We start from the raw sequence: 25,572 nt of genomic DNA, 5'->3' as shown, positions 1-25,572 counted from the left end.
TATTTAGTTTTTTGAGGCATGGGAACGCATATCAATGCTAACTACAATTTATTTACTGGGTTTTTCAGCAATCAGCGACCTCCCTTAGAGACCAACCCCTGGTGTTGAGATAAGGGGACTCTGATCTTATGGGGGACTCTCTAAGGGATGGTGCCAAAGGGACTGTGATCTAATGGAGGTCTGTAAGGGAGGGGTGATGATATAAGGTGACTCTGATATAATGGGAGGTCTCTACGGGGGATGCTTATATAAGGTGACTCTGATGTAATTGAGGACTCTAAGGGGGGGTGTTGATATCAGGAGACCCTGATCTAATGGGGGTCTCTAAATTCTAAATTATGGGGGGTGCTGACTGCTGATCATCTAAAGGTTGTCACAAACCATTAGATCAGCCAACCCCACCCCATCTTCAGAGACCCCCCCCCCCCATTAGCTAGTCCCCTTATATCATGCCTCTCCTTAGAGTCCTCCATTACTTCAGAGAGACCCCCCTTATATCAGTGCCCCCTATTAGATTGCCTTACCAAGAGGGACTGGGAGCTGCTGCAAGCCAGGGAGCCAAGTGTGGGAGGGAGAGTTTGGGGGCAGAGCTTGAAGATGGAGTAGCTCAGCTCTACTGTTCTAGCTGTATTCCTCCCATTGTGTGTGTGTGTGTGGGGGGGGGGGGGGGGGGGGGAAGCAGGGCAGTAGCAGGGAGAAGGGAGGCACAGGCTCCGGGCACATGCAGGTGCTGCACCGGCACAGGAATCCTCATTGCCTGAGAGCACTGATTGTGAGAAGAGCACCCGTGGTCCACAGGAAATTGCATGGCTCCGCCCCAAGGACAGAATTACATTTATTTGAATTGTTCCAGGAGCCAGGATGGTTGCACTCAAGGATCATGTTCTGTAGCAGTGTTATGGCCCCACCATGGTGCTGGAATGCTAGGGCCCGGTCACAAGTTTGATCTTGAGATCCTGGTAGTTCCACCACTCATGCACTTGAAAACTGAAATTAAGGATCTGATTGGTTGCTATTAGTATCAGCAACTTAATTTCTAGTTTTCTTATAACAACCATAATGGCTCTTTGCTATATGAGCCTGCGGGAATTGTGACATATTTGTTTAACAAGTCAGGTTGAACAAATAAGGAGAAAAGCAATGAGGTGTCTAGATGACGGTGATGCGGTGTAGTGTTGAGTTAGAAGTGCTATGAGCATGACTGTGTAAACAAGGAGCTTTCACAATCCTAGAATTATACCAAGACTGGTTTGTGTCTGTTTTCTCTGACTTGATATGTACCACATTATCAGAGCATGGGTGGTCAGACTCCCCCAGTGACAATATTCTAAAGAAAGGTGATATGGACAATGAAAGCATGTGGAACTTCTGAGCACTTAAAGTGGTAGTAAAGCCTGCTTTATGATATTTACCTATTAAGTCTTAACTGTAGGTAAAATATTGAATATTTCCTAAACATTCAGGCCGCGTACACACGCGGGGACTGTTCGCTCAACTTTGTCCGCTGAACAGTGTTTCGGCGGACAGTCCGCTCGTGTGTGGGCTTTCAGCGGACAGTTTCAGCGGACAGTCTGCTGAACAAAGTTTTTCGGAAATTCCGAAAAACTGTCCGCTGAAACTTTGTTTCAGCGAACAGTCCCCTCGTGTGTAGGCTTGTTCGTCAAACTAAGTTCCGCGCATGCTCAGAAAGGATTTACACGCCGAAGTTTGCATTGCAGTGTATAGGACGTCGTTTTCTAGTCCCGTCGTACGTGCCGTTCACGTCATCGCGCACGGTTTCAGCGGACTGTTCGTTCGTCGTGTGTGGGCAAGTCCGTCCATGCTAATTTTGAGCGGACTGTCCGCTGAAACTGTTTGACAGACAAAGTTGAGCGAACAGTCCCCGCGTGTGTACGCGGCCTCACCCTTTAGGAGATATTCACCCGGGGTGCAGCCCATTATCGGCGCATGCGCTCCAAAGGCCTGGCATACCTTTCCGGAACGTCAGAGCTTCCTGTTGAAACCGAGGGCTGCCACGTGCATGCACGGGATTGATGTCATCGTGGCTCCTGCCAATCACATAGCTGGAGCGTACGAACCCCGGAAGAAAGACCGGGGGAAGATGTCAGCCCTCTCAGAGGTGACAGCATAACGCTGGAGGGCTTTGTTCTTTATTTCATAGTATGTGATACATACTAGCACATTATGCCATTGCCGTACAGGTGTTTTTTTCTTTTTTTTTAAACCAGCCGTGGTTTACAGCCACTTTAAATGAGCTTGTTTGGCTGTACTTCTGTGAAACACGGGAGTTCAGTTATTTCTGTACTCCTGTGACCCGTTTTCAGCCAACAGCTGAATACCGCTGTCGGCTGAAATCACAGAGGCAGAACAGGCTGAGGTAGGGTTGCCACCTCATCCCTTTAAACCTGAATACATATTAATTACACAGGTTCTGTGGCTGATTAAGGTGGTAATTAAACTCACTTGGTGCCTTATCTGCAATAAATTAGCCTCAGAACCTGTGTAATTCATATGTGTCCGGGTTTAAAGGTATGAGGTGGCAACCCCTGGCTGAGGCAAGATCACAATAAAGTCAGGATCCACCCACAACCCAGGACCAGCACCTGGCTCAGCCTCTCAGCAAGCTCCTGAGAGCCTGAGCCAGCCGCTCCCACCCCCTTCACAGCCCAACACTCCAGTGAGCACAGAGGGGACAGAAAAGAGAGCCAGTGACCAACTGAGAACTGAGCGATCATCAATCTTTAATCGGACCGATGTTGCATCCACCTAGGTAAGTATGATTTTAAAAACAAAAAACGAACGTTTCTTTTAATAATGACAATCCAACAAAATTAAAGAGGAAGTAAACCCTTATGGTATCCTATGGTATACAGTAAATACCTCCTAAATGGTGACTGTTTAGGAGATATTTAAAGAGGTTCTCTCCCATCACCAGTTACACTAATTTTGTGTTCAGTGATACACTGTCACTGTACTAATGACATTTAGGATGATCAAGGAGTTAAATGTGTGGCTAACACCATGTAATGTGTGTAATATGTGTTGGTTTTTACTAAGGATCTTTGATTCTTATTCCTGCTTTGATTGTCAACACAGGGCTATGGCTGTGATTGGACACAGCCGATCAGCAGGTACTGGCCATGAATCATTGGGCAAGACCTGCAGTACTGACTAAGTGCTGCTGTGTTCAATCACAGCAGAGCCGGCGGACGCAGGTGTACATGCGCACCCTGAACCCGGAAGAAAGTCTTGATGTACAGGTAAGGTGCGGTGCCTGTAAGAGCCACCCTGTCACTTTATATGTGCTGTGGTGGGTCGGAAATTGGTTTTAGAGAGGGGAAGTGTAGGAGCTGAAAATCGCTATGAAAAGTGGAGGTGGAGATGATGAGTGGTTCTATGGTTCTATGGAGAGAGGAGATATGGGGTAATTAGCAATACCAGGGTTCTTCAAAAGGTTTCTGCACTTTTATAACTCTGTTAAATATAAAAAAGTAGGGGAGGTAGAATAGATGAGCTCCACTACAGAAATAGCATGGATAGATGAGCTCCACTATGAATAGGGAAGGGGAAGGAGAGGATAAACACTATAGAGAGGAGACAAAAGACTGAATGGAGAGGGGATGTAGGAGATATGAGCTCCACTATGTAGAGCTTCACTATATAGAGGGAAGGAAGGAGAAACACTATGGAGAAAGGAAGAGGAGACACCACGAAGAGGAGGAGTAGTGGCGATAAGCTCAACAAAGAGGATGGAGGAAGAAGGAACAAGAGACATTATGCAGACGGGAAAGGATACCATGGGGAAAGGAAGGCTGAGGAGATGAGTGGTAATATGGACAAGAGGAGATGGAGGAGATGTGTGATACTTTGGAGAAGGGGAGCTGGAGGAGACAAGTGGTACCATGGAGATGGGGAGATGGAGGAGATAAGTGATACTATGTAGAAGGGGAGATTAAGGAGATGAGTGGTAATATGGAGAAGGGGAGATGGAGGAGATGAGTGATACTATGTAGAAGGGTTGATGGAGGAGATGAGTGGTAATATGGAGGAGATGAGTGATACAATGTAGAAGGGGTGATGGAGGAGATGAGTGGTAATATGGAGGAGATGAGTGATACAATGTAGAAGGGGTGATGGAGGAGATGAGTGGTAATATGGAGGAGATGAGTGATACTATGTAGAAGGGGCGATGGAGGAGATGAGTGAAACTATATAGAAGGGGAGATGAAGGAGATGGGTTGTAATTTGGAGCAGGGGAGATGGAGGAGATGAGTGATACTATGTAGAAGGGGAGATGAAGGAGATGGGTGGTAATATGGAGAAGAGGAAATGGAAGAGATGAGTGATACTATGTAGAAGGGGAGATGGAGGAGATGAGTGGTAATATGGAGAAGGGGAGATGAATGAAATGAGTGATACTAAGTAGAAGGGGAAATGGGGAAGATGAGTAATACTATGAAGAAGTGGAGCTGGAAGAGATGAGTGGTAAAACGGAGAAGAAGAGATGGAGGAGATGAGTAATACTATGTAGAAGGGGAGATGGAGGAGATTAGTGGTAAAATGGAGAAGGGGAGATGGAGATGAGGGAAGAAGGAGAAGAGAGACACCATGGACAATGGAGGGTAAATTAAGGAAATGAGTAATAATATTGAGAAAGAAGGTGGAGGAGATGAGGGATACCATGAATAAGAGTGGAGGGTTTTAAGAGATGAGTGGAGTAAGAAAAGAGAGAAGAGACGCTATGGAAAAGGGGAGGCAGAAGAAATAAGTATCACTATGGAGAAAGGAATGGAAGTGGATGAGAGGTATTGGCAGAGACATTACCACTATATTTCTAAGCCCTTGTACACACGGTCGGAGAATCCGTCGGAATGTGTCTTATCGGACTGTGTCGTCGGATAATCCGACTGTGTGTGGTATGCATCGGACTGATTCCGTCGGAATATCTGTCGGACCCAATTTTCCAACTTGTTGGAAATATTTCCCGACCAACTGGGCCGGTCGGACATACTCCGATCATGTGCAGAGAATTTTGATCGGACCAAGTGCCACGCATGCTCAGATCAAATTCCTACATCAAAACTATTGGCTACTAGCCTGAACGTAGTCCCATCGTAATTATGTCATCACGTTCTGAATGATCAGATTTTTCGACAACTTAGTCCGACCGTGTGTATGCAACAGTTTCGGACAAGATCCGACGGACAAAATCCGACGGATTTGGTTGTCGAATTTTCCGACCGTGTGTGCAGGGGCTTAGGAAGGAACAAAAAAGATGGGTTTTCTAACCTGCCCAGCGAAGAATGCATTTTTGACAAACTGGATAAATTATGAGAAAACGTTTGAGGTCTAAAGGACTGGTGTGCTTTAATTAAAAAACAAACAAAAAAAAAAACCCCAAAAATAATGACCCAGGTGGAACATATTTAATTTTTTTTTTACATAAAATAACTGTTACCCTTTACAACTTTTTACACATGCATGCTATCTTTGTACAGCCATGGGCAAAAGTTTGGTGAATGGTACAAATATTAGGTTTCACAAAGTCTGCTGCTTCAGTGTTTTTAGATCTTTTTGTCAGATGTTACTATGGTATATTGAAGTATAATTACAAGCATTTCATAAGTGTCAAAGGCTTATATTGACAATTATATTAAGTTTATGCAAAGAGTCAATATTCTCAGTGTTGACCTTTCTTTTTCAAGATCTCTGCAATTCGCCCGGACGTGCTGTCAATCAACTTCTGGGCCACATCCTGACTGATGGCCGCCCATTCTTACATAATCAATGCTTGGAGTTTGTCAGAATTTGTGGGGCTTTGTTCACCAGCCTCTTGAGAATTAAACACAAGTTCTCAATGGGATTAACCTCCCTGGCGGTATGATTATTTCAGATTTTTGATGCTTAAAACAATTCTTTTGCATGGAAATTTGGCGTTTTATATTGTAGGCCTGTAATTCTTAGGAATAACACACTTAAATCTGTCCAAAGAAGAGTCTAGTAGACAGGGACGGACTGACATACCCCCGGGCAATAGGAGATTATAGGGCCCCCAGGCAATCAGACATTATGGGGCCAAACAGTATACACAAACACACACACACACAGTATACAATCACACTGTATACTCAGACATGTTTCTATTGGCTGAGAAGGTACCGGAGAGGCGGGGCAGCTATAATCTCGGGATTTTTAGACCAAAAGGATGTCGGTAAGGGACATTTCAGAGACAGATGTAAAAAAAACTGATTTTTAAATACTTTCCCTGGTTTTACTGAGGCTGGCAACCCTGATGGGGCCCCCTAGTGGCATGGGGCCCTCGGGCAGTGCCCGAGTGGCCCAATGGTCAGTCCGCCCCTGCTAGTAGACATCCCTGGTATAATAAAAGTTTGAAACATGAAATCATAAATTATAATATAATAAATAACTATAAATAATTATAATAAATAATAATATAATAATAATATAAAATGATTCAATAATGTAATCAAATCAAAAACACTGAAATTTGCTCAGTTGCAGAATTGTCACTGTCATTACTTTCAGTTTTTGAGGATGAATTTCCCCACAAATCACTATCACTCAATTCTGCAAGTAATTCCAATTTATTATCGCTGTTTTCTAGTTGGTTTAAAACCACTTTTGATGTAAAGGGACGGTTTTGGTTGCCATGGACAATCTTCAGTTTCCAGGCAGAAAGAACAGTAGTTATAATATAAAAGTGCATGAAGGGCACTGGACAGACCACTGGGGGATGTGAAACGATTTCATACAGTAATGTAATCTATACAATTACAGTGTACTGTATGTATAGTGTGTGTTTCACTTTTTGAGTTTGTCGCCGTTCGTCCTCGCACGTCATAACGCTGGCAGGGAACGGAGCCCGGCTCTGTGATGCATCAAGCAGAGAAACAGCCGCCGCACACAGCGGGGAGACATCGCAGGATCCAGGAGACAAGGTAAGTAACTGTACCTGGATCCCAAGTGTGGCTCAGGGTTACCGCTTTTGGTACTGAAAATCCAGCCCAAGCCACTCGGGAATACTGTCAGGGAGGTTAAGGTCTGGGGAGTTTCCTGGCCATGGACCCAAAATGTTGATGTTTTGTTCCCCAAGCCACTTAGTTAACACTTTTTCCTTATGGCAAGGTGCTTCATCATGCTGAAAATGGATGGTTGGGAGAAGTTGCTCTCGGGGGATGTTTTTGTACCATTCCTTATTCATGACTCTGTTCTTAGGCAAAATTGGCTGAGAAGCAACCCCACACATGAATGGTCTCACAGCTTTACTGTTGGCATGGCACAGGACTGATGGTAGCGCTCACCTTTTCTTCACCGGACAAGGTTTTTTTCCAGATGCTCCAAACAATCGGAAAGGGAATTCATCAGAGAAAATGATTTTACCCCAGTCCTCAGCAGTCCAATCCCTGTACCTTTTGCAGAATATCAGTCCGTTACTGATGTTTTTCCTGGAGACAAGAGGCTTCTTTGCTACCCGTCTTGACACCAGACCATCCTCCAAAAGTCCAGGGCAGCACAGTGGTGTAGTGGTTAGCACTTTCACCTAGCAGCAATAGGCTCACTGGTTCAAATCCCAACCATCTGCCTGGAGGTTGCATGTTCTCCCTGTGCCTGCATGGGTTTCCTCCAGGTACTCTGGTTTCCTCCCACACTCCAAAGATATGCTGGTAGGTTAATTAGACCTTGTCTAAAAAAAATGGTCTTAATATGTGTATGTCAATGTTGTATGTGTTTGTAAGCGTGTCAGGACCTTACAAGGTGAAGGACTCTGGTGGCAAGAAAGCACCCTGAGGCGATTCAGTTTGCATAGGTAGCGCTATACAAGTCACTCACTCACTCAAAAGTCTTTGCCTTACTGTGTGAGCAGATGTACTTACACCTGCCTGCTGCCATTCCTGAGCAAGTTGTTGGTGCCCCGATCCCATAGCTGAATCAAATGTACAACTTGCTGGACTTTCTTGGCCAACCTGAAGCCTGCTCACAAATGCAGTGGAAATGTTTTTTATGGGATTAAAGTGTTACTAATCCCACGACAGTAAAAATCAGTCTGTATATGCAGAATAGCATGCTTGTTATATTCACTGTGCAAACTAAGGGATTAATCCTTTGCATTGTGTAAAAAGTCTGTTTGATCCTGTATGCACAGATCCTTCTCTTCCTGCATTATCGCCCTGGAAAAGTTTGGATAAGATACAACAGGTGGAGTCAGGCTGCACATGCTCAGTTTGTCTATATTGCTGGAGAGAGCATCTCCTGTACATGTCAGTGGTACAGGACCAATCAATGTTGGCCGGAAGGAGGGTCAGAAGTCAGGCACCATCACAGATACCAGGGTGCCTTGACTAGGCTCTGTGGCAGGATATTTGGTTGTCTGCGGGCTGGTGGTAAGTTAAGCTTGGTTTTTCCCTTGGATTTATCCTCGGCCTTGTTTGTACCTGTTGTTAGCCTTCCAATGCTTCTTACTGCGATAGCCAGCTATAGATGGGAGCAAGTGGCGTCTTTTTTCTATCACTGTCAGGCACCATCACTATTCATGTCAGAGGAGAGTGAAGTCTCCCCCTACAAGAACCTTCAGCGTTCGGCCAGACAATGATGTATGTCACGTGACTGCTGTATACCGAGCATCAGAAGTGGTTTTATTTGAAAGAAATAACAACACATATGGGTTGTGTGTAATGCAGGGGTTTCGGATGGATCCTTTATACATTCAGGGGTTTAGTAACACATTAACCACTTCAGCTCCGGAGGGTTTTGCCCCCTTCCTGACCAGGCCATTTTTTGCGTTATGGCACTGCGTTGCTTTAACTGACAATTGCGCTGTCATGCGACGTTGTACCCAAATAAAATTGATGTCTTTTTTTCCCCCAAAATAGAGCTTTCTTATGGTGGTAATTTATCACCTCTGCGTTTTTTATTTTTTGAGCTATAAACAATATTTTTCACTTTTTTGCTGTTAAACACATCCAATAAAAAAAATTTAAAAAATCAAATTTCTTCGTCAATTTAGGCCAATTTGTATTCTGCTACATATTTTTAGTGGGACTGACATTGCGGCGGACAAATCTGACACTAAGTGACACTTTTTTGGGGACACCAGTGGCACCAATACAGTGATCAGTGCTCCACACAATCATACATACAGCTCTGCGCTATACTTACAAAACACACACTTTGGAATAAATACTTAAACACAGACCTGTGCTTTACACATAAGCATAAGTACATACATACAATCTGCATTATAATCACAAACATACGCTTGTGTAGTCACCGTCCTCCTGCAGAAGGAGGGTCAAGCCCGGTCCTGCTGCCATATGCTGTTCTTTTACTAGAACAGAAGCTACACCTGAAATGGTAGAACTTGAAACTGAACTCCAGGAATTTAACCACTTTGTTAAATGAGCTGGTTTATTATAGGTTAATTATAATGAGGTGCATGCCACCTTGAGGACTTATCACTTTTATTTACAACTAACAGTTTTACTGAGCACCGGGAGTACAGCTATGACTATATTTCAGGCACCTTAACAGGAGAGACGCTGTCTTCTCAACAGCAACTCTACAACTCATGCAACTCTGCAGGTGCTGGAGCTGAGACCAGAAGGTCCAGTGTTGGATGTATAGCAATATCTATGCTCCTGGTGCTCAATAAAAATGTAAACATGTAAATAAAAGAGAAAAATCCAAGAGGTGGCATACACCTCATTGGACTTAACCCATAGTAAGCCATTACATTTTAGAAAGTGTCTGAAGCTCTCTGGAGGTTGAGGCCTGGGTTCACACTAGCTGTGGCCATGGCTCACAGCAGGGGGTCTGGTGCGTCCTTGTGCTCCGTTTCAGGGTCTGAATTTTTGCCTCAATTCGGACCTGAAAGGGAGCCAAAAATGCACAGGACCCTTTTCCAGTGCAGACCATGGCTGCCCCGGAGGTGTGCGAACTGGCTCCTTTGAGAGCCGGTCACAGTCCCCTATCATGCGAAATGGATGCGGAGAAATCTGCATCCAACCCAGCTTAAATGTAACACATGGGGCATAATTATGAAGCAGTTATTCTTTCTCTGCAGGTGAATCTCCCTGGTACACACATGTTTTAAATGACTGTGAATGATTCACCACCAGTGAATATCTGGTGAAAGTTGCCTTTTTTTGACATGTTTTTATTTATTCAGAAAGGTACAGCATTACAATAACTAAATAAAAAAGCAAAGAAAAAAAAAGTCACCTTCAATACTTTAGAAATACATCCTATAGTATATTTTTGGCGTGCACATGTTTTGAGTTAGTATTGCAATCTTTACCCAAAAATATTTTCCCCTATGTTTGTCTTATTGTATAATAGAGGTTTGAAGATTGGCCACTAGGGAGCGCTCTCAGTGCTTTAGCACATTAAAGTAAAAAAAATAAAAAAATCAATATTTTTTTTAATTTGCAGCTTTTATTAAAGTAATACTTGGTGATCCTACCACAAAGGTCCTGTATAAGCAGTTCCCGTTAGGGCTTGTTTACACTTGTGGCCAGGGGTAATAAAAATAGGGGGGTGAATCTTGGTTTTACCACCTTTGCCCTGTTGAGCTGCAAAGGCATCTGGATGGAGTTGTACACATGCATACCTCCCAACATCTTGACAGGGCCGGATTAACATAGGGGCTGATGGAGCTGCAGCACCAAGCCCCTGCCTTAAAATAGGCCCACCCAGCCAGCAGCATAAGCCCGATTTTTTTTTTTTTCCTGTCCATAAACTTCTATGGGACAGGAGAAGTGTGTGTAAATGTAGGGGTGTCTGGCTGCATCTGTGTTTGCTCACTGTGGTTATTACAATGTCACAGTGCACAGTTCCCCCCCTACACAAATGGGAGAGGCTGAGTCGGCTCTGCCTTTCCCCTCCCCCTCTGTGAAGTCTATGCAGTGAAGGAGCCGTGTGGGTGGGAAACACCGGCAGATAGAAGGTGAACAGGATATCTCTGAGTGATGAGCCTCCAGGGACCGTCCACATGTGAGCTCAGTGACTGGTTTCTTATATCCCTTTCCCTCGTTTTTAACTTTTTTCTCCAGCAGTAGCTGTTAGAACTGCAGCCAAAGTGTTTAGAATTGTGTCATCAGCCTGTGGCAGTGCTTGGTGGCCCCTTGTGCTTTTAGGTGGTTCACACTGATTTGCTGTGTTTTGGCCCATTGCTGGTGTATCCACAGTTTTCCTGCGTTTTACCCCCAGTCCTATAGATTTCTATTAGGTTGTTTGTTTTTTCTGCATTTTCTGAAAGCGCACCAAAATTCCTGCATGCTGCATCTTTGGCACACTGTCAGAAAATGCAGCAAAAACCTGCAACCTGATATAAATCAATAGGACTGCAGCTAAAACTGCAGATACATGAGCAGTGCAGCCAACTGCAGCACACCAGTGTGAGCCCAAAAGCTTGCACACACAACCCTGTACAACTTGGTCTAAACAAAAGTCCTGGCATACAGCCATACCATCCCAGCTCAGGAGGGGTGGGGGCTCCAGGGATTTGATTGACTATGCAGGCCCTGTCTCTTCTATCCAATTGGGGAGAGTCTTGGAGGCAGTGGCAGGCTGCTGGTGGTAAGTGGCACACTGTATCTGGTGACAGGCTGTGGGTGGCGAGTGGCACACTGTATCTGGTTGCATGCTGGTGGCAAGTGGCACACTGTATCTGGTGGCAGGCTGCTGATGGCAAGTAGCACACTATCTTGTGGAAGGCTGCTGGTTGCACACTGCTGCTGGTGGCAAGTAGCACACTATCTGGTGGAAGGCTGCTGATGGCACACTGCTGGTGGCAAGTGGCACACTGTATCTGGTGGCACACTGCTGGTGGCAAGTGGCACACTGTATCTGGTGACAGGCTGCTGGTGGTAAGTGGCACACTGTATCTGGTGACATTCTGCTGGTGGCAAGTGGCACATGCTGCTGGTGGCAAGTGGCACACTGTATCTGATGGCAGGCTGCTTGTGGCAAATGGCACACTGTATCTGATGGCAGGCTGCTTGTGGCAAATGGCACACTGTATCTGGTGGCATGTTGCTTGTGTCAAGTGGTACACTGTATCTGGCATGCTGCTTGTGGCAAGTGGCATGCTGCTTGTGGCAAGTGGCACACTGTATCTGGTGGTACACTGCTGCTGGTGGCAGGCTGCTGATGGCAAGTAGCACACTGTATCTGGTGGCAGGCTGCTGATGGCAAGTAGCACACTGTATCTGGTGGCAGGCTGCTTGTGGCAAGTAGCACACTGTATCTGGTGGCAGGCTGCTTGTGGCAAGTGGCACACTGTATCTGGTGGAAGGCGGCTTGTGGCAAGTGGCACACTGTATCTGGTGGAAGGCGGCTTGTGGCAAGTGGCACACTGTATCTGGTGGAAGGCTGCTTGTGGCAAGTGGCACACTGTATCTGGTGACATGCTGCTGGTGGCAAGTGTCACACTGTATCTGGCATGCTGCTGGTGGCAAGTGTCACACTGTATCTGGCATGCTGCTTGTGGCAAGTGGCACACTATATCTGGCAGGCTGCTTGTGGCAAGTGGCACACTGTAACTGGTGGCAGGCTGCTTGTGGCAAGTGGCACACTGTAACTGGTGGCAGGCTGCTTGTGGCAAGTGGCACACTGTAACTGGTGGCAGGCTGCTTGTGGCAAGTGGCACACTGTAACTGGTGGCAGGCTGCTGTTGGCAAGTGGCACACTGTATCTGGTGGCATGCTGCTGGTAGCAAGGGGCACACTATCTGGCATGCTGCTTGTGACAAGTGGCACACTGTAACTGGTGGCAGGCTGCTGTTGGCAAGTGGCACACTGTATCTGGTGGCATGCTGCTGGTAGCAAGTGGCACACTATCTGGCATGCTGCTTGTGACAAGTGGCACACCGTATCTGGTGGCATGCTGCTGGTGGCAAGTGGCATGCTGCTGGTGGCAAGTGGCACACTGCTTGTGACAAGTGGTACACTGTATCTGGTGGCAGACTGCTGGTGGCAAGTGGCACACTTAAAGAGGGATTCCGCCCAAAAAAAAATATTAAAAGCCAGCAGCTATAAATACTACAGCTGCTGACTTTTAATAAATGGACACTCACCTGTCCCGGGTTCCAGCGATGCCGAGGCCGATCGACCGCTCGTGCCTCGGCTGCTGCCGCCACCATTCTAGGTGAGGGAATCAGGAAGTAAAGCGAATCGGCTTCACTTCCCGGTTCCCTACTGCGCGAGCTGCGCCGCGCAATAGGAAATCTCCGCGCTGTCACTGGGACCCGTGTGTGTCCCAGCAGACAGCGCGGCAGGGCAGGAAATGGCGTAGACTCCCGTGGGAGTCTATGCCCGGAAGTGGGTGAAAATACCCCCCTCCCCCCTGAAAGGTGTCAATTGTGACACCGGATGGGGGGGGGGGTTCCGATCAGCGGAGGTTCCACTTTAGGGTGGAATCCCGCTTTAATCTGGTGGCATGCTGCTGGTAGCAAGTGGCACACTATCTGGCATGCTGCTTGTGACAAGTGGCACACCGTATCTGGTGTCAGGTTGCTAGTGGCAAGTGGCACACTGTATCTGGTGGCAAGTGGCACACTGTATCTGGTGGCAGGCTGCTAGTGGCACTGTATCTGGTGGCACACTGTATCTGGTGGCAAGTGGCACACTGTATCTGGTGGCAGGCTGCCAGTGGCACACTGTATCTGGTGACAGGCTGCTGGTGGCAAGTGGCACACTGTATCTGGTGGCATGCTGGTGGCAAGTGGCACACTGTATCTGGTGGCAGGCTGCGGGTGGCATCTGGCAGCAGGCAATGGTGGCAAGCGACACACTGCATCTGGTGGGAAGTGACAAGCTCAGGTTCCCACTGATAATGCATCATGGTGAGTTGAACTATTTCACTATATATTACAATGTAGTAATAGAAATAATGGAATTTGATCATCCCGATGCCATATCAAGCATAGCGTCAGGATGATTTTAAGTGCTAAGTGCCATTTGCCTGAAAAATCACCCCCCGCCACCTATTTCCCCATCAACCCGAGACTACATCCCCCCTCTTTTTTTTTTTGGAAAGGGGGGGATCTCCCTGAATGGCAGTTTGGAAATGTGGTCTCCTATGTTGCTGCTGTTGAGAGACCGCATAGCAGGTGGTATTGGGGGTGTTCCTGCTGCTCAAAGGCTGCACGGCCGATATTACTGGTGAAAGTATATTTAATTTGTTTTAGCAAAACATTTTTGCATTTTCATTTTGTTTCCGTAAAAAAGGCCCACCAAAATCCTCAGCACCAGGCCCATGATGCTGTTAATCTGGCCCTGCATCTTGAGATGGGAATGAGGGACACCTACTAGCAAATGTATGCAGGCATAGGACACGCCCCCTGCCACACCCCCTTAAAGGGGAAATAACAAAAAAAAGGTTAATTAAATCCACAAGTGCTTTTTTTTTACCACTACTATTCCTTTATATTGGCTTTCAAAATTGAAAAATGCAGCACTTTAGAAATCAGATGAAAGATTTAGTGCTGGGAAACACTTTTTGAAAGATAAAAAGTACGTTTTATATAGAACTATATAGATCAGACCAAAATGAGGGACAAATGAGGAGGAATGAGGGACAGATGGACATTGCTCCAAATCAGGGACAGTCCCTCGAAATCAGGGACAGTTGGGAGCTATGCACATGCTGTAGTAAAAATGATATCCCCATCGCGTTCAGCAGTTAGTACACCCGTCAAACACGGTCTATTCAAGTGACCCCACTGCAACTACCCTGCGATGCAAGGAAGTGACGGTGAAGTGGTGTTTGTCTAGAGCTGTGATCTCCAAACTGTGGCCTGGGGGCCAGATGGGGGCCAGATGCGGCCCTTCACTTGCTTTTATCCAGCCCTTGGGGCACTATTTTCATCCACCGATACCAACAAGTGAGAGTAAATCCCTGCAAATTGAGACCCCCAGGTCATCAGAACCAGTGTCCCCACTGGAAGATTTCCCCTCTATTACTTTTCTGGGGACAACCCAAAATGTGTGATTTTCAGTTACTTTCACTTTCAATGATAATGGTGAGCAGGGCGAATAGAGAAGGGGAATCTCCTTAACGGGGGCACAGATAGCAATAAAAACCTGACAGGTGTATTCCCTCTCCACTCCATCCCAAATAGGGTTGCCAACTGTACGGGATTCACCCGGACAGTTAGAGTATTGAATCATGTGTCCAGGTTTCAGGCGGACTGAAACCCAGACACATTATTGAATTCAGACCAGGCTATGGTTCCCCAAGTAACTAAGATAGTCACATACAAATCTCTTGCTATCCAAGAGCTGCAGCAGCCACCTGGTGGCAGGTTTGGCATCGCTGGAGGGCAGGGCGATGATGTCATGAAGAGTAATCTGGCAACACCCACCATTCGCTGTGGCACGCATTACTACTCTCCTTGGGGCACCCAAAGGGGTCCCAGGTAACTAAAGTGTTCGGGTTTGGCTTGAAGAAAAGGTGGTAACCCTAATCCCAAACGAAAATAAATATTTTGCCTTTAGTTATACTATAACTCTTTGATCACTCTAGCTGTTTAACCCCTTCCCAGCCAGTGTCATTAGTACAGTGACAGTGCATATTTTTAGCACTCATCACTGTATTAGTGTCACTGGTTCCTGCAAAGTATCAAAAGTGTCAGCTAGTGTCTGATTGTCCATTGCAATATTGTAGTCCCACTATAAATAACTAAACGCCACTATTACTAGTATAAATTTTTTAAAAAAAAATAACATTAATAAAATAAATAAATAAAATATATCCCGTAGATGCTATAATGTTCACGTAAACCAATCAATATACGCTTATTGGGATTTTTTTTTTTTAACCAAAACTATGTAGCAGAATACATATTGGTCTAAATTTATGAAGAAATTCGATTTTTTCGATTTTTTTTTATTGGAAATGTTTTATAGTAGAAAGTAAAAATTATTGTTTTTCTTTGAAAAATTGTCAGCCTTTGTTTTATAGAGCTAAAAATATAAAACACGGAGTGGTGATCAAATACCACCAAACAAAAGCTCTATTTGTGGGAAAAAGATTACATACATATTATTTGGGTACAGCGTCGCATGACCGCGCAATTGTCATTTACCACGATTTTAAAGCCTTGTTTTTTCTTATTTTAAAAATAACAAACATGTTATACTTATCTACTAGTAGTTTTGCACAGAGCCGCCCCAAGCCTCTTCTTCTTGGGTCTCACGCCGGTGTTCCTGGCTCCTTCCTCCTGCTGAGTGCCCCCACAGCAAGCAGCTTGCTGTGGGGGCATGTTTCCCGATTGGACAATGTATCAGGCGATCCTATTCCTTTGGTGGAAGAGGGGAAACATGGCGGAGGAAGCTGCTGGAGGAGCAGGGGTGTTTTTTTCTTTTTTGCAACCCCCTCAAAAGAAGAACCCACCAGCCACCACTGCCACAGAGTCGCATGCCTGAATAATTTTTGAGGGGGGGTTTCAGTGCTGTGCCACCGGGGGAGTGTCCTTTGTTTGCCACCCCCAAAGAAGAACCACCAGCCATCACTGGCACAGAGTCGCATGCCCTCATAATTGTTGAGGGGGGGTTTCAGTGCCATGCCACGCCACTGAGGGGGTGTTCTTTGTTTGCCACCCCCCAAAAGAAGAACCCACTAGCTGCCACTGGTACAGAGTTGCACGCCTGCATAATTGTCAGGGGGGGTTTCAGTGCTGTGCCACACCACCGGGGGGTGTTCTTTGCTTGCCACCCCCCCAAAAGAGGAACCCACTAGCCGCCACTGGTACAGAGTCGCACGCCCGCATAATTGTCAGGGGGGTTTCAGTGCCGTGCCACGCCACCGGGGGGGTGTTCTTTGTTTGCCACCCCCCGCAAAAGAAGAACCCAACACCCACCGCTGGTACAGAGTCGCACGCCTGCATAATTGTCAGGGGGGTTTCAGTGCCGCCCCACGCCACAGGGGGGGGGGTGTTCTTTGTTTGCCATCCCCCGCAAAAGAAGAACCCAACACCCACCACTGGTACAGAGTTGCACGCCTGCATAATTGTCAGGGGGGGTTCAGTGCCATGCCACTGGGGGCCACCGCTGGTACAGAGTTGCACGCCTGCGTAATTGTCGGGGGGGTTTTAGTGCCGTGCCACGCCACTGGGGGGATGTTCTTTGTTTGCCACCCCCCAAAAGAAGAACCCACCAACCGCCAGTGGTAGAGTCGCACACCCGCATAATTGTCATTTAAAGTAACGCAGTGCCATATCGCAAAAAAATTGAGCTGAAGTGGTTAAAATACACCTATAATAAAAATGACCGACCCTTCGTTTCTGCGTAAGTGGGCAAACGTACAACATCTGCAGGGGATCAAATAATTATTTCCCCCAATGTATTACATTTTTCGGGTTTAGTTCCGCTTTCATTTATTTATTTTTTGCTGAGCTACTGATTCCAGAGCCTTGATTGCCTCCCATCCCTTTACTTATAGTGACACCTCTATGGGCAGGAGCTGCCAATCATCCTGCCCTCTCCCCACCATCATCATCATCATCATCAGCAGCAGCAGCAGCTCTACCCTCACCTGAGCCTCCGCTGCTCTGCCTGGATCACTAGAGGGAGCTTTTCCCTTGCCTTGGACAATGAAGGGAGTTTCCATGTTGTGCTGAGTGAGGCTGGCTGCTGCCCGGAGCCTCCTGCGCTCCTCTCTCTCTCTCTCTCATTGAGCGGCACGGAGCGGGGAGGGGTGAGCAAAGCGTGCAACATGCAGATGCCATCCGTGCCCCGGAGCCCTTCTCTAGGATCCCAGCCGGGCTTTTTCTGGAGGGCACCCAGGGCCAGGAAGGTGGCAGAGCTGCCAGTGTGCTAGAAGGGCAGCTTCTATTGTATCGTCCGATCTGCCGCCAGGACCGGTGGGGAGGGAGATCGCTGGTGGTGGGGGGTGGGGGGGTGGGAGAAGGAGGACTGATTTCCCAGGAAAGGTGGATTATTGCAGAGACTGCACATCATGGGGAATGCTGGCAGCATGGATTCCAACCAAACCGACTTCAAGGCGCACAATATGCCACTGAAGCTGCCCATGCCAGAACCAGGGGAGCTGGAGGAGCGATTTGCAGTGGTCCTGGTGAGTAGCGCTGCTTTTGGCTGTAGCCCTGTATGCCTATTGATGCCCACTCTCAGCACCCCCCTCCTACTCTGTCTCTCCTATCTGCTATTGCTGTCCCCTTCAATGCAATTTGCACTGGAGGAAAAAAAAAAAAAAAGGTCTGCCTAGCAAAAAAAAAAAAAAAAAAGCCCCATTGTCTGATGGTTTTCAAGGGGGGTGGTTCAGCCAGGCACGTTTCTCCTACCAGATCCTTTCAGCTTGTTCAGCTAGGAGAGCTGCTTTGTAGTGGAAGGGTTGGCATGGTGTCCCATGTGGAGATATTATACTGTAAAGTCACTGCTTGGACAAGCTGTCTATAGAAGAGAGGGTAGGAGGGGGTCACCATTGGGAAGAGATGACATCTGCAGGGTGTCACTCCTTCAAAGAGAAAGCCATTGATTCCATTTTTTTGGAAAGAGAATAAAAAAAACTTGGGTGCTTAGAGGAAACCTTTTATGGCAGACACATGGAGGCCTCCATTGGCCTCTTCCAGTTGTCTGATTAGTAAAATGACCAACTGGATTCAGGAAAGATTCAAGTCACTGGCGCAAGTGTTCATATTAGTAAAGCAGTCTTTTCAACTGAGGTTTTAGTGGAGCACTAGAGTTCCTACAGAGGTTGCTAGGGGTTCCTTGCGCAAGGAGCAGTAAGTTCCCACTGACACCAATGATCATTTTCGTTATCTATAGGAAGGGTATCCTTGCCACTGAATGCCAGTTTAAGGAGTATTCTTCCCACTGACCACCAATATAAGAGCGTTCTTCCCAATGACCACCAATGTAGGTAGCATTCTTCCCACTGACCACCAATATAAGAGCGTTCTTCCCAATGACCACCAATGTAGGTAGCATTCTTCCCACTGACCACCAATATAAGAGCGTTCTTCCCAATGACCACCAATGTAGGTAGCATTCTTCCCACTGACCACCAATATAAGAGCGTTCTTCCCAATGACCACCAGTGTAGGTAGCATTCTTCCCACTGACCACCAATATAAGAGTGTTTTTCCCAATGACCACCAATGTAGGGGGCATTCTTCCCACTGACCACCAATATAGGGGGCATTCTTCCCACTGACCACCAATATAAGAACACTCTTCCCAATGACCACCAATGTAGGTAGCATTTTTCCCACTGACTGCCAATATAAGAGCACTCTTCCCAATGACCACCAATGTAGGGGGCATTCTTCCCACTGACTGCCAATATAAGAGCACTCTTCCCAATGACCACCAATGTAGGGCGCATTTTCCCAATGACCACCAATATAAGAGCACTCTTCGCAATGACCACCAATGTAGGGAGCATTCTTCCCACTGACCACCAAAATAAGAGCACTCTTCCCAATGACCACCAATGTAGGGAGCATTTTTCCCACTGACCACCAATATAAGAGCACTCTTCCCAATGACCACCAATGTAGGGAGCATTGTTCCCACTGACCACCAGTGTATGAGTAGTCTTCCCACTGACCCCAGTGTAACAAGAAGTTTTCCTACTGTCCACAAATGTAAGTGGTATTTTCCCACTGACCAGCAGTGTAAGGGGCATTCTTCCTACTGAAGGCGATAGGAGCATTCTGTCCACTGAACACCAGTGTAGGAAGAAGTCTTCTTACTGGTCACAGATGTAAGCTATATTCTTCCTACTGACCACCAATGTAGGGGCATTCTTCTCACTGATCACCAGTGTAAGCATTGTTTGCACTGGCCACAAATCTAAGGGGTATTATTCCCATAAATCACAAATGTAAGGGGCATTCTTCCCACTGACCATCAATGTAAGAAACATTCTTCCCACTGAACTACCAGTGTAAGAGCAGTATTCCCAATGACAACAAATGTAGGGAGCATTCTACTGACCACCAGTGTACATTCTTCCCACTGACCAGGAATGTAAGAGCACTCTTCCCAATGAATACGAATGTAGGGAGCATTCTTCCCACTGACCACCAGTGTAAGAAGAAGTCTTCCTACTGTCCACAAATGTAAGTGGTATTTTGACTGACAGTCATAGAAAGAAGTATTCTGCCCTTTGAACACAAATGTAAGGAGTATTCTTCTGACTAGTCACAAATGTAAGCTATATTCTTCCCAGTGACCACCAATGTAAGGACCATACTTCCCACTGACCACCAATGTAAGAAACATTCTTCCCACTGACCACCAATGTAAGGACCATACTTCCCACTGACCACCAATGTAAGGCGCATTCTTCCCACTCACCACCAAGGTAAGAAACATTCTTCTCACTGACCACCAATGTAAGACGCATTCTTCCCACTCGCCACCAATGTAAGGAGAATTCTTACTGCTGACCTTTGCACTAATGTACAGTGAACTGTAGATACAGTAATTATTAGCAGGGGTTCCCTGAAAATGGAAAGTTCTTTCTAAGGTTCCTCCATTCTAACAAGGTTAAGAAAGATGCTCGAAAGTTGGAGGAAAGTCAGACTTGATTTGTATAGCTAATAGTAGTCATATTTAGGTGACTTTTTCTGTAATGTTTGAAATGTTTCTCTGCTAATTCATGTAGCTTCCTCGGCTCAAATCTGATGATCTCTTGGTTGAGTGGTGAAATATCTTCAGAACAAGTCCAGTTAATCGTGGCTTTCTGCTACTAGTTATTTCCACACTTCTTCCATGTAAGGGACACAAAGTATCAAAGCATGAGTTTAAATGTGACAGCTAGGACTAGCATTTGCAGAATGAGAAGTGGCAATGGCAGCCTCCATGTCTCTATTAGGAACGGTTTCCTTTCAAGTGAAGCTTGGTTTGGGGGGGCAGTGGGTATCTGATCCAGGTGGAAATAAGCACTTGGTAGGAATTTGGGAGGAGGGGTGACATCTGTGTTCAGTCTATTGTGGTCTATGAAATATTAACTTTGAGCCTGTTTAATGAGTATGGCTGCACTTGATGTTTGCTCTCTGATCCAGATGATTGCTGTGAAGTGTTTGTAATTCTGAGTACAAGCTTAAGATCCTGGATGGAGTAGCAGTTATACAGTGAATTAAGTATGCCATTGACAGGAAGGATAGTGTGTTGGATCAGATTGACAGGAGGGATTGTGCACTGTGTCTGATTGTCAAGAGAGATTGTGTACTGTGTCTGATTGTCAAGAGGGATTGTGTACTGATTGTCAAGAGGGATTGTGTACTGTGTCTGATTGTCAGGATGGGTAGTGCACTGTGTCTGATTGTCAAAAGGGATTGTGTACTGTGTCTGATTGTCAAGAGGGATTGTATACTGTGTCTGATTGTCAGGAGGGATAGTGTACTGTGTCTGATTGTCGGGAGGGATTGTGTACTGTGTCTGATTGTCAAGAGGGATTGTGTACTGTATCTGATTGTCAAGAGGGATTGTGTACTGTGTCTGATTGACAGGTAGGATTGTGTACTGTATCTGATTGACAGAGGGGATTGTGTACTGTACCGAATTGTAAGGAAGCATTGTGTACTGTATCTGATTGACAAAAAAAAATTGAGTATCTGATTGACAAGAGGGATCTTTTACTGTAATAATTGTCAGGATAGATTATGTTCTGTATTTGATTGAAAGAAGGGATTGGGTACTGTAACTGAGTGACAGCAGGGCACCTGTACTGTACTTGTCAGGGAGGATAGTGTACTGTATAAAAATTGACAGTAGGGATTGTGTAGTTAATTGTCAGAATTGTGTACTGTATCAAATTTTATGGAAAGATTGTGTACTGTATCTAACTGTATGGAAGGATTGTGTATTGCATCTTATTGTATGAAAATATTATGTACTGTATCAAATTGTATAGAAGGATTGTGTATTGTATCTGATTGTATGGAAGCATTGTGTACTGTATCGAATTGTGTACTATATCAAATTGTAAAGTAGGCTTGTGTACTGTATCAAGTTGTAAAGATGGATTGTGTCCTATTATATGATTATAAGGAAGCATTCTGTCTGTGTCAAATTGTAAAGAAGGATTGTGTACTGTATCGAATTGTAAATAGGGATCATGCTCTGTATCTGATTGACATTGGGGTTGATTTACTAAAACTGGAGAGTGCAAAATCTGGTGCAGCTCTGCATAGAAACCAACCAAAGCTGCACTAGATTTTGCACTCTCCAGTTTTAGTAAATCAACCCCATTGTGTAATTCCCAGAGGTTTAATGAGCGACTCTAATTTTTGTTACATTTGTTTGAGTTAAATTCCAAAGTTTGTAAATAGTATTCATCGCCTGTGTTGTTTTGATACGCCTATGCATACCTTTGAATCACTGTTTAGATTTTGTTCAGATTTTGTTGTATTATTATTATTTTGTTGTATTTATTTATCATTCAGGATGGTCTAGAGCAGCCATTCTCATCCAGGGTTCTGTGGAACCCTGGGGTTCCTCCAGAGGTTGCTCGGGATTCCTTGAGCTGTGGCTGATGAACCACCTATTTGATGATGCCTACAGAGTTCAATGTTCAGGACCACTTGGCAAAGCCAGCAGCATGACACTAAATATCTTTTTAGCTGTCTTTAAAGAGGATGTGAACCCTGATGAGTTTACTTCCTCTTTCATTCCCTGCAAAGGTAAAGCATAATGGACTACTATGCATTGCATAGTAGTCCATTATGTGTCACTTACCTGACACAGGAGCCAGCGAAGTCACCGCTGTCCCCTGTAGTCCGGCGCATCTATCTTCTCGGTGGGTCTCGCTGCTCCGCCGCTGTCATTCTGCGAAGCCGCGATGACGTCACTCCCACACATGCGCACGGGAGCCAACACGCACTGCATCTTTGTCGTTGACAGTGCCGTGCTCAGTGCGTCTGTGCGCCGCCGTCTACGGCGCATGCGCCGTAGACGGCGGTGCCTGTCTTCGGGCAAATATCTCCTAAACCGTATAGGTTTAGGAGATATTTCTTGGACCTACAGGTAAGCCTTAATCTAGGCTTACCTGTAGGTCAAAGTGTGTTGTTAAGGGTTTACAACCACTTTAAGGGCGGCATTCTAAACACCACTTTATGGGGGACGTTCTCCCTATTGACCACTAATATAAGGAGCATTGTTCCTATTGAGCCCTGATGATTTGATTTTAGTAAGGGTTCCTCGAGACATAAAAAATATTTTTGGGGTTCCTTCAGGGTTAAAACGTTGAGAAAGCCTGGTCTAGAGAGCTACTTTCAGTTGTCAGTGCTTTGCTTAGTTAGTCCGCACATTCCAATCATCAACTGAAAATGAAATGAAATGTCAGTTTGCAATGTTAAGGGCAATGTGACCGAATCTCTTGAAAGCCCACCTCCTGACCCACTTTCTTATTTATTGACCCATTTTCATCCAAGAAGCCATCCATGACAGTCCACACACTTCTCCCCTGACAGGTGTCCAAAGAGCTCCATTTGCCAGAAGAACAGTATTTGAATTTAAAAGAACAATGTTACAAAGCAAGGCACCTGTATGAGAAGTAGCAGATGGAAGCTTCCAGCTTCCAGGACATATATCAGGACTTTTATGAGTTCTGTAGCAGTGAAGTGGAACCTGTGTGTTTTCCTTGCATGGGATGTCACTACCCTAGAAGTAGTATGTAATCCATGAGTCACAGAATGGCAGCTTGCATTTCACGCTTCTCACCCAGGTACCTTGCATTGTTACACCATGGCACTCAGGTCACCTGCGGCTCTCTACTTTATGGATTTATTACAAAAGTTATCAGGAAGCGGAAGACCTGAGTCTCACTTTCAGGTTGATCCTGTATTTTATAGTAACCACAAACTATAAAGATAACATATTTGATTAAACAATTGACACAAGTCCCTGTTTGACTGATAAACAGTAGTCAAGAAGTCATTTCTTGTGATCCTTAAAGTAAGGTGCAAAAAATTCAACTCCTCAAAGCAGATGTCTTTGCAAGAGGTAATTGATCCTTTCCAGCCAACAGGAGCTGTCCTTTAAAAGTTTGTAACACTGGGCATCATATGGGCTTCCAAGTAGGGTTGCACCGATACTAGTATCGGTATTGGTGCCGATACCGAGTATTTGCACAAGTATCGGTACTCCTCCAAATGTGACGATACCTGAAACCGATACTTTCAGGCTCGGTTCTTTGAGGTGTCAGTGGGTTTCCCCTGTTGACAGCTGAAGTGTTAAAGAAGTCTGGTAATTGGAGCTGTCAAAAAAAAAAAAAAGCAGTCGGTGTTCTGACGAGAAGTGTTCCCCCCATCAGATAGTGTCCGCCCTATACTGCACAGGCCCAGTACTTTCGCAGTACAGAGGAAAAAGGAGATGTCGAAAGTCTCCGAAGATGAATGGTACATTCAGCCATAGGCTCCCGATGTTGTAAAACAGCACTTCGTAACAGGGCCCCTCGCAGGCTCGCTTCGCTTGCCACGCTTCGGGCACGGCCTCGCTTTGCTCAAAATATTTTTATTCTAACTCTATGTCCACTTTGATGGTGGGGCTTGAACCAGGACTCAGGGCAGAATGTACTATTAAGTGCTCAGGCGCTGTTCATCTTTGGAGACTTTCGGCACCTCCATTCTCCTCCGTACTGCGCAAGTGCAGTATAGGGCGGACACTATACGATGGGGGACAGTTTTCAAAAGGACATTGGCAATGTTTATTAACAACATTGCTCAGCTGCTGAAACACTATAATAAAAAGAAATATTGTTTCTTTTTGAATCTTTCTGTTTCTTCATCTGCAGATCAAAGGGATGAACAAATATTCCTCTATTTAACCCCTTATTAACCCTTAATTTACTTTAATCAGCCTTAATTAACTCCCTATTATCTTCCATTTAATTATTTTCCTGCTTTTTTTTTGTTCACATCTATTCTATAAACGATAAACAATTAAAAAAAAATTTTGTTTGCTTTGTTAGTGAATATTTTTACACATATATATATTAACATATATTTACACATTTTACATTGAAAAAGCGCAAAATGATAGATAAAAAAAATATATTTATTTCATTTGTAAACCTTTCAATGCTCTGTACCATTGCTGACAGCTGAAGTGAAAACAAAACAGCTGCGGTGCATATTGGCAATTGGTATCGGCGAGTACTAAAAAAAAAAGTATCGGTACTTGTTGTTAAAAAAAATGGTATCAGTGCATCCTTGCTTCCAAGTCATATGATTGGCTGCCACGGTGATCACATGAGCAGGGAGCTTGTCCCAACAGTGAGAAAGAGCTGTTGGTGACAGTGCAGTCACTGTGTGTGTGTGGGTGTGGGGTGGCAGGGTACAAAGTGAGTGTGATCCAAGCCTAAACAAGGGACCCGAGCTGTTTGCGTGTAGGTGGCAGCTTGATGCTAAAACCCATTGCCATGCTGCTGATGTATACGACCAGCATTAAGGAGTTAAATACTTACCTCTCCTGCTGCCTTCGCCACTGAACACCACAAAATAGAGGAATTGTTTATTGAAGTCTCTGCAGAAACCAGTACTTGAAGGATTGTTGGTCATCTGTGTCTCCTGCTCAGGGTGGAGAG

At 45.4% G+C, this 25,572-nt stretch overlaps 1 protein-coding gene across 9 annotated transcripts in view; it reads left to right on the top strand.

Moving 5' to 3' along the window:
• Positions 1 to 17,549: 17,549 nt before the first annotated feature.
• The window catches only part of FMNL2 (formin like 2), a 344,784-nt gene continuing 336,761 nt past the window's right edge, over positions 17,550 to 25,572 (top strand). For 4 of the 9 annotated variants that reach the window (XM_077447680.1, XM_077447683.1, XM_077447675.1 and 1 more), the window contains exon 1: positions 17,552 to 18,093. In XM_077447680.1, the coding sequence (XP_077303806.1) occupies positions 17,977 to 18,093 (117 nt within the window). In that variant the 5' untranslated portion in view covers positions 17,552 to 17,976. Of the gene's footprint in view, positions 18,094 to 25,572 lie in introns of all 9 variants that reach the window. The other 5 variants (XM_077447681.1, XM_077447679.1, XM_077447678.1 and 2 more) reach the window with 3 other exon arrangements.

This window comes from Lithobates pipiens, unplaced genomic scaffold, assembly GCF_037356315.1.
Source record: "Lithobates pipiens isolate NorthernLeopardFrog02 unplaced genomic scaffold, aLitPip1_a1.2 Scaffold_22, whole genome shotgun sequence".
Taxonomy (NCBI): domain Eukaryota; kingdom Metazoa; phylum Chordata; class Amphibia; order Anura; family Ranidae; genus Lithobates; species Lithobates pipiens.
The sequence above is the reverse complement of the archived record's forward strand: the minus strand, read 5'-3'. Positions and strand labels throughout refer to the sequence as shown.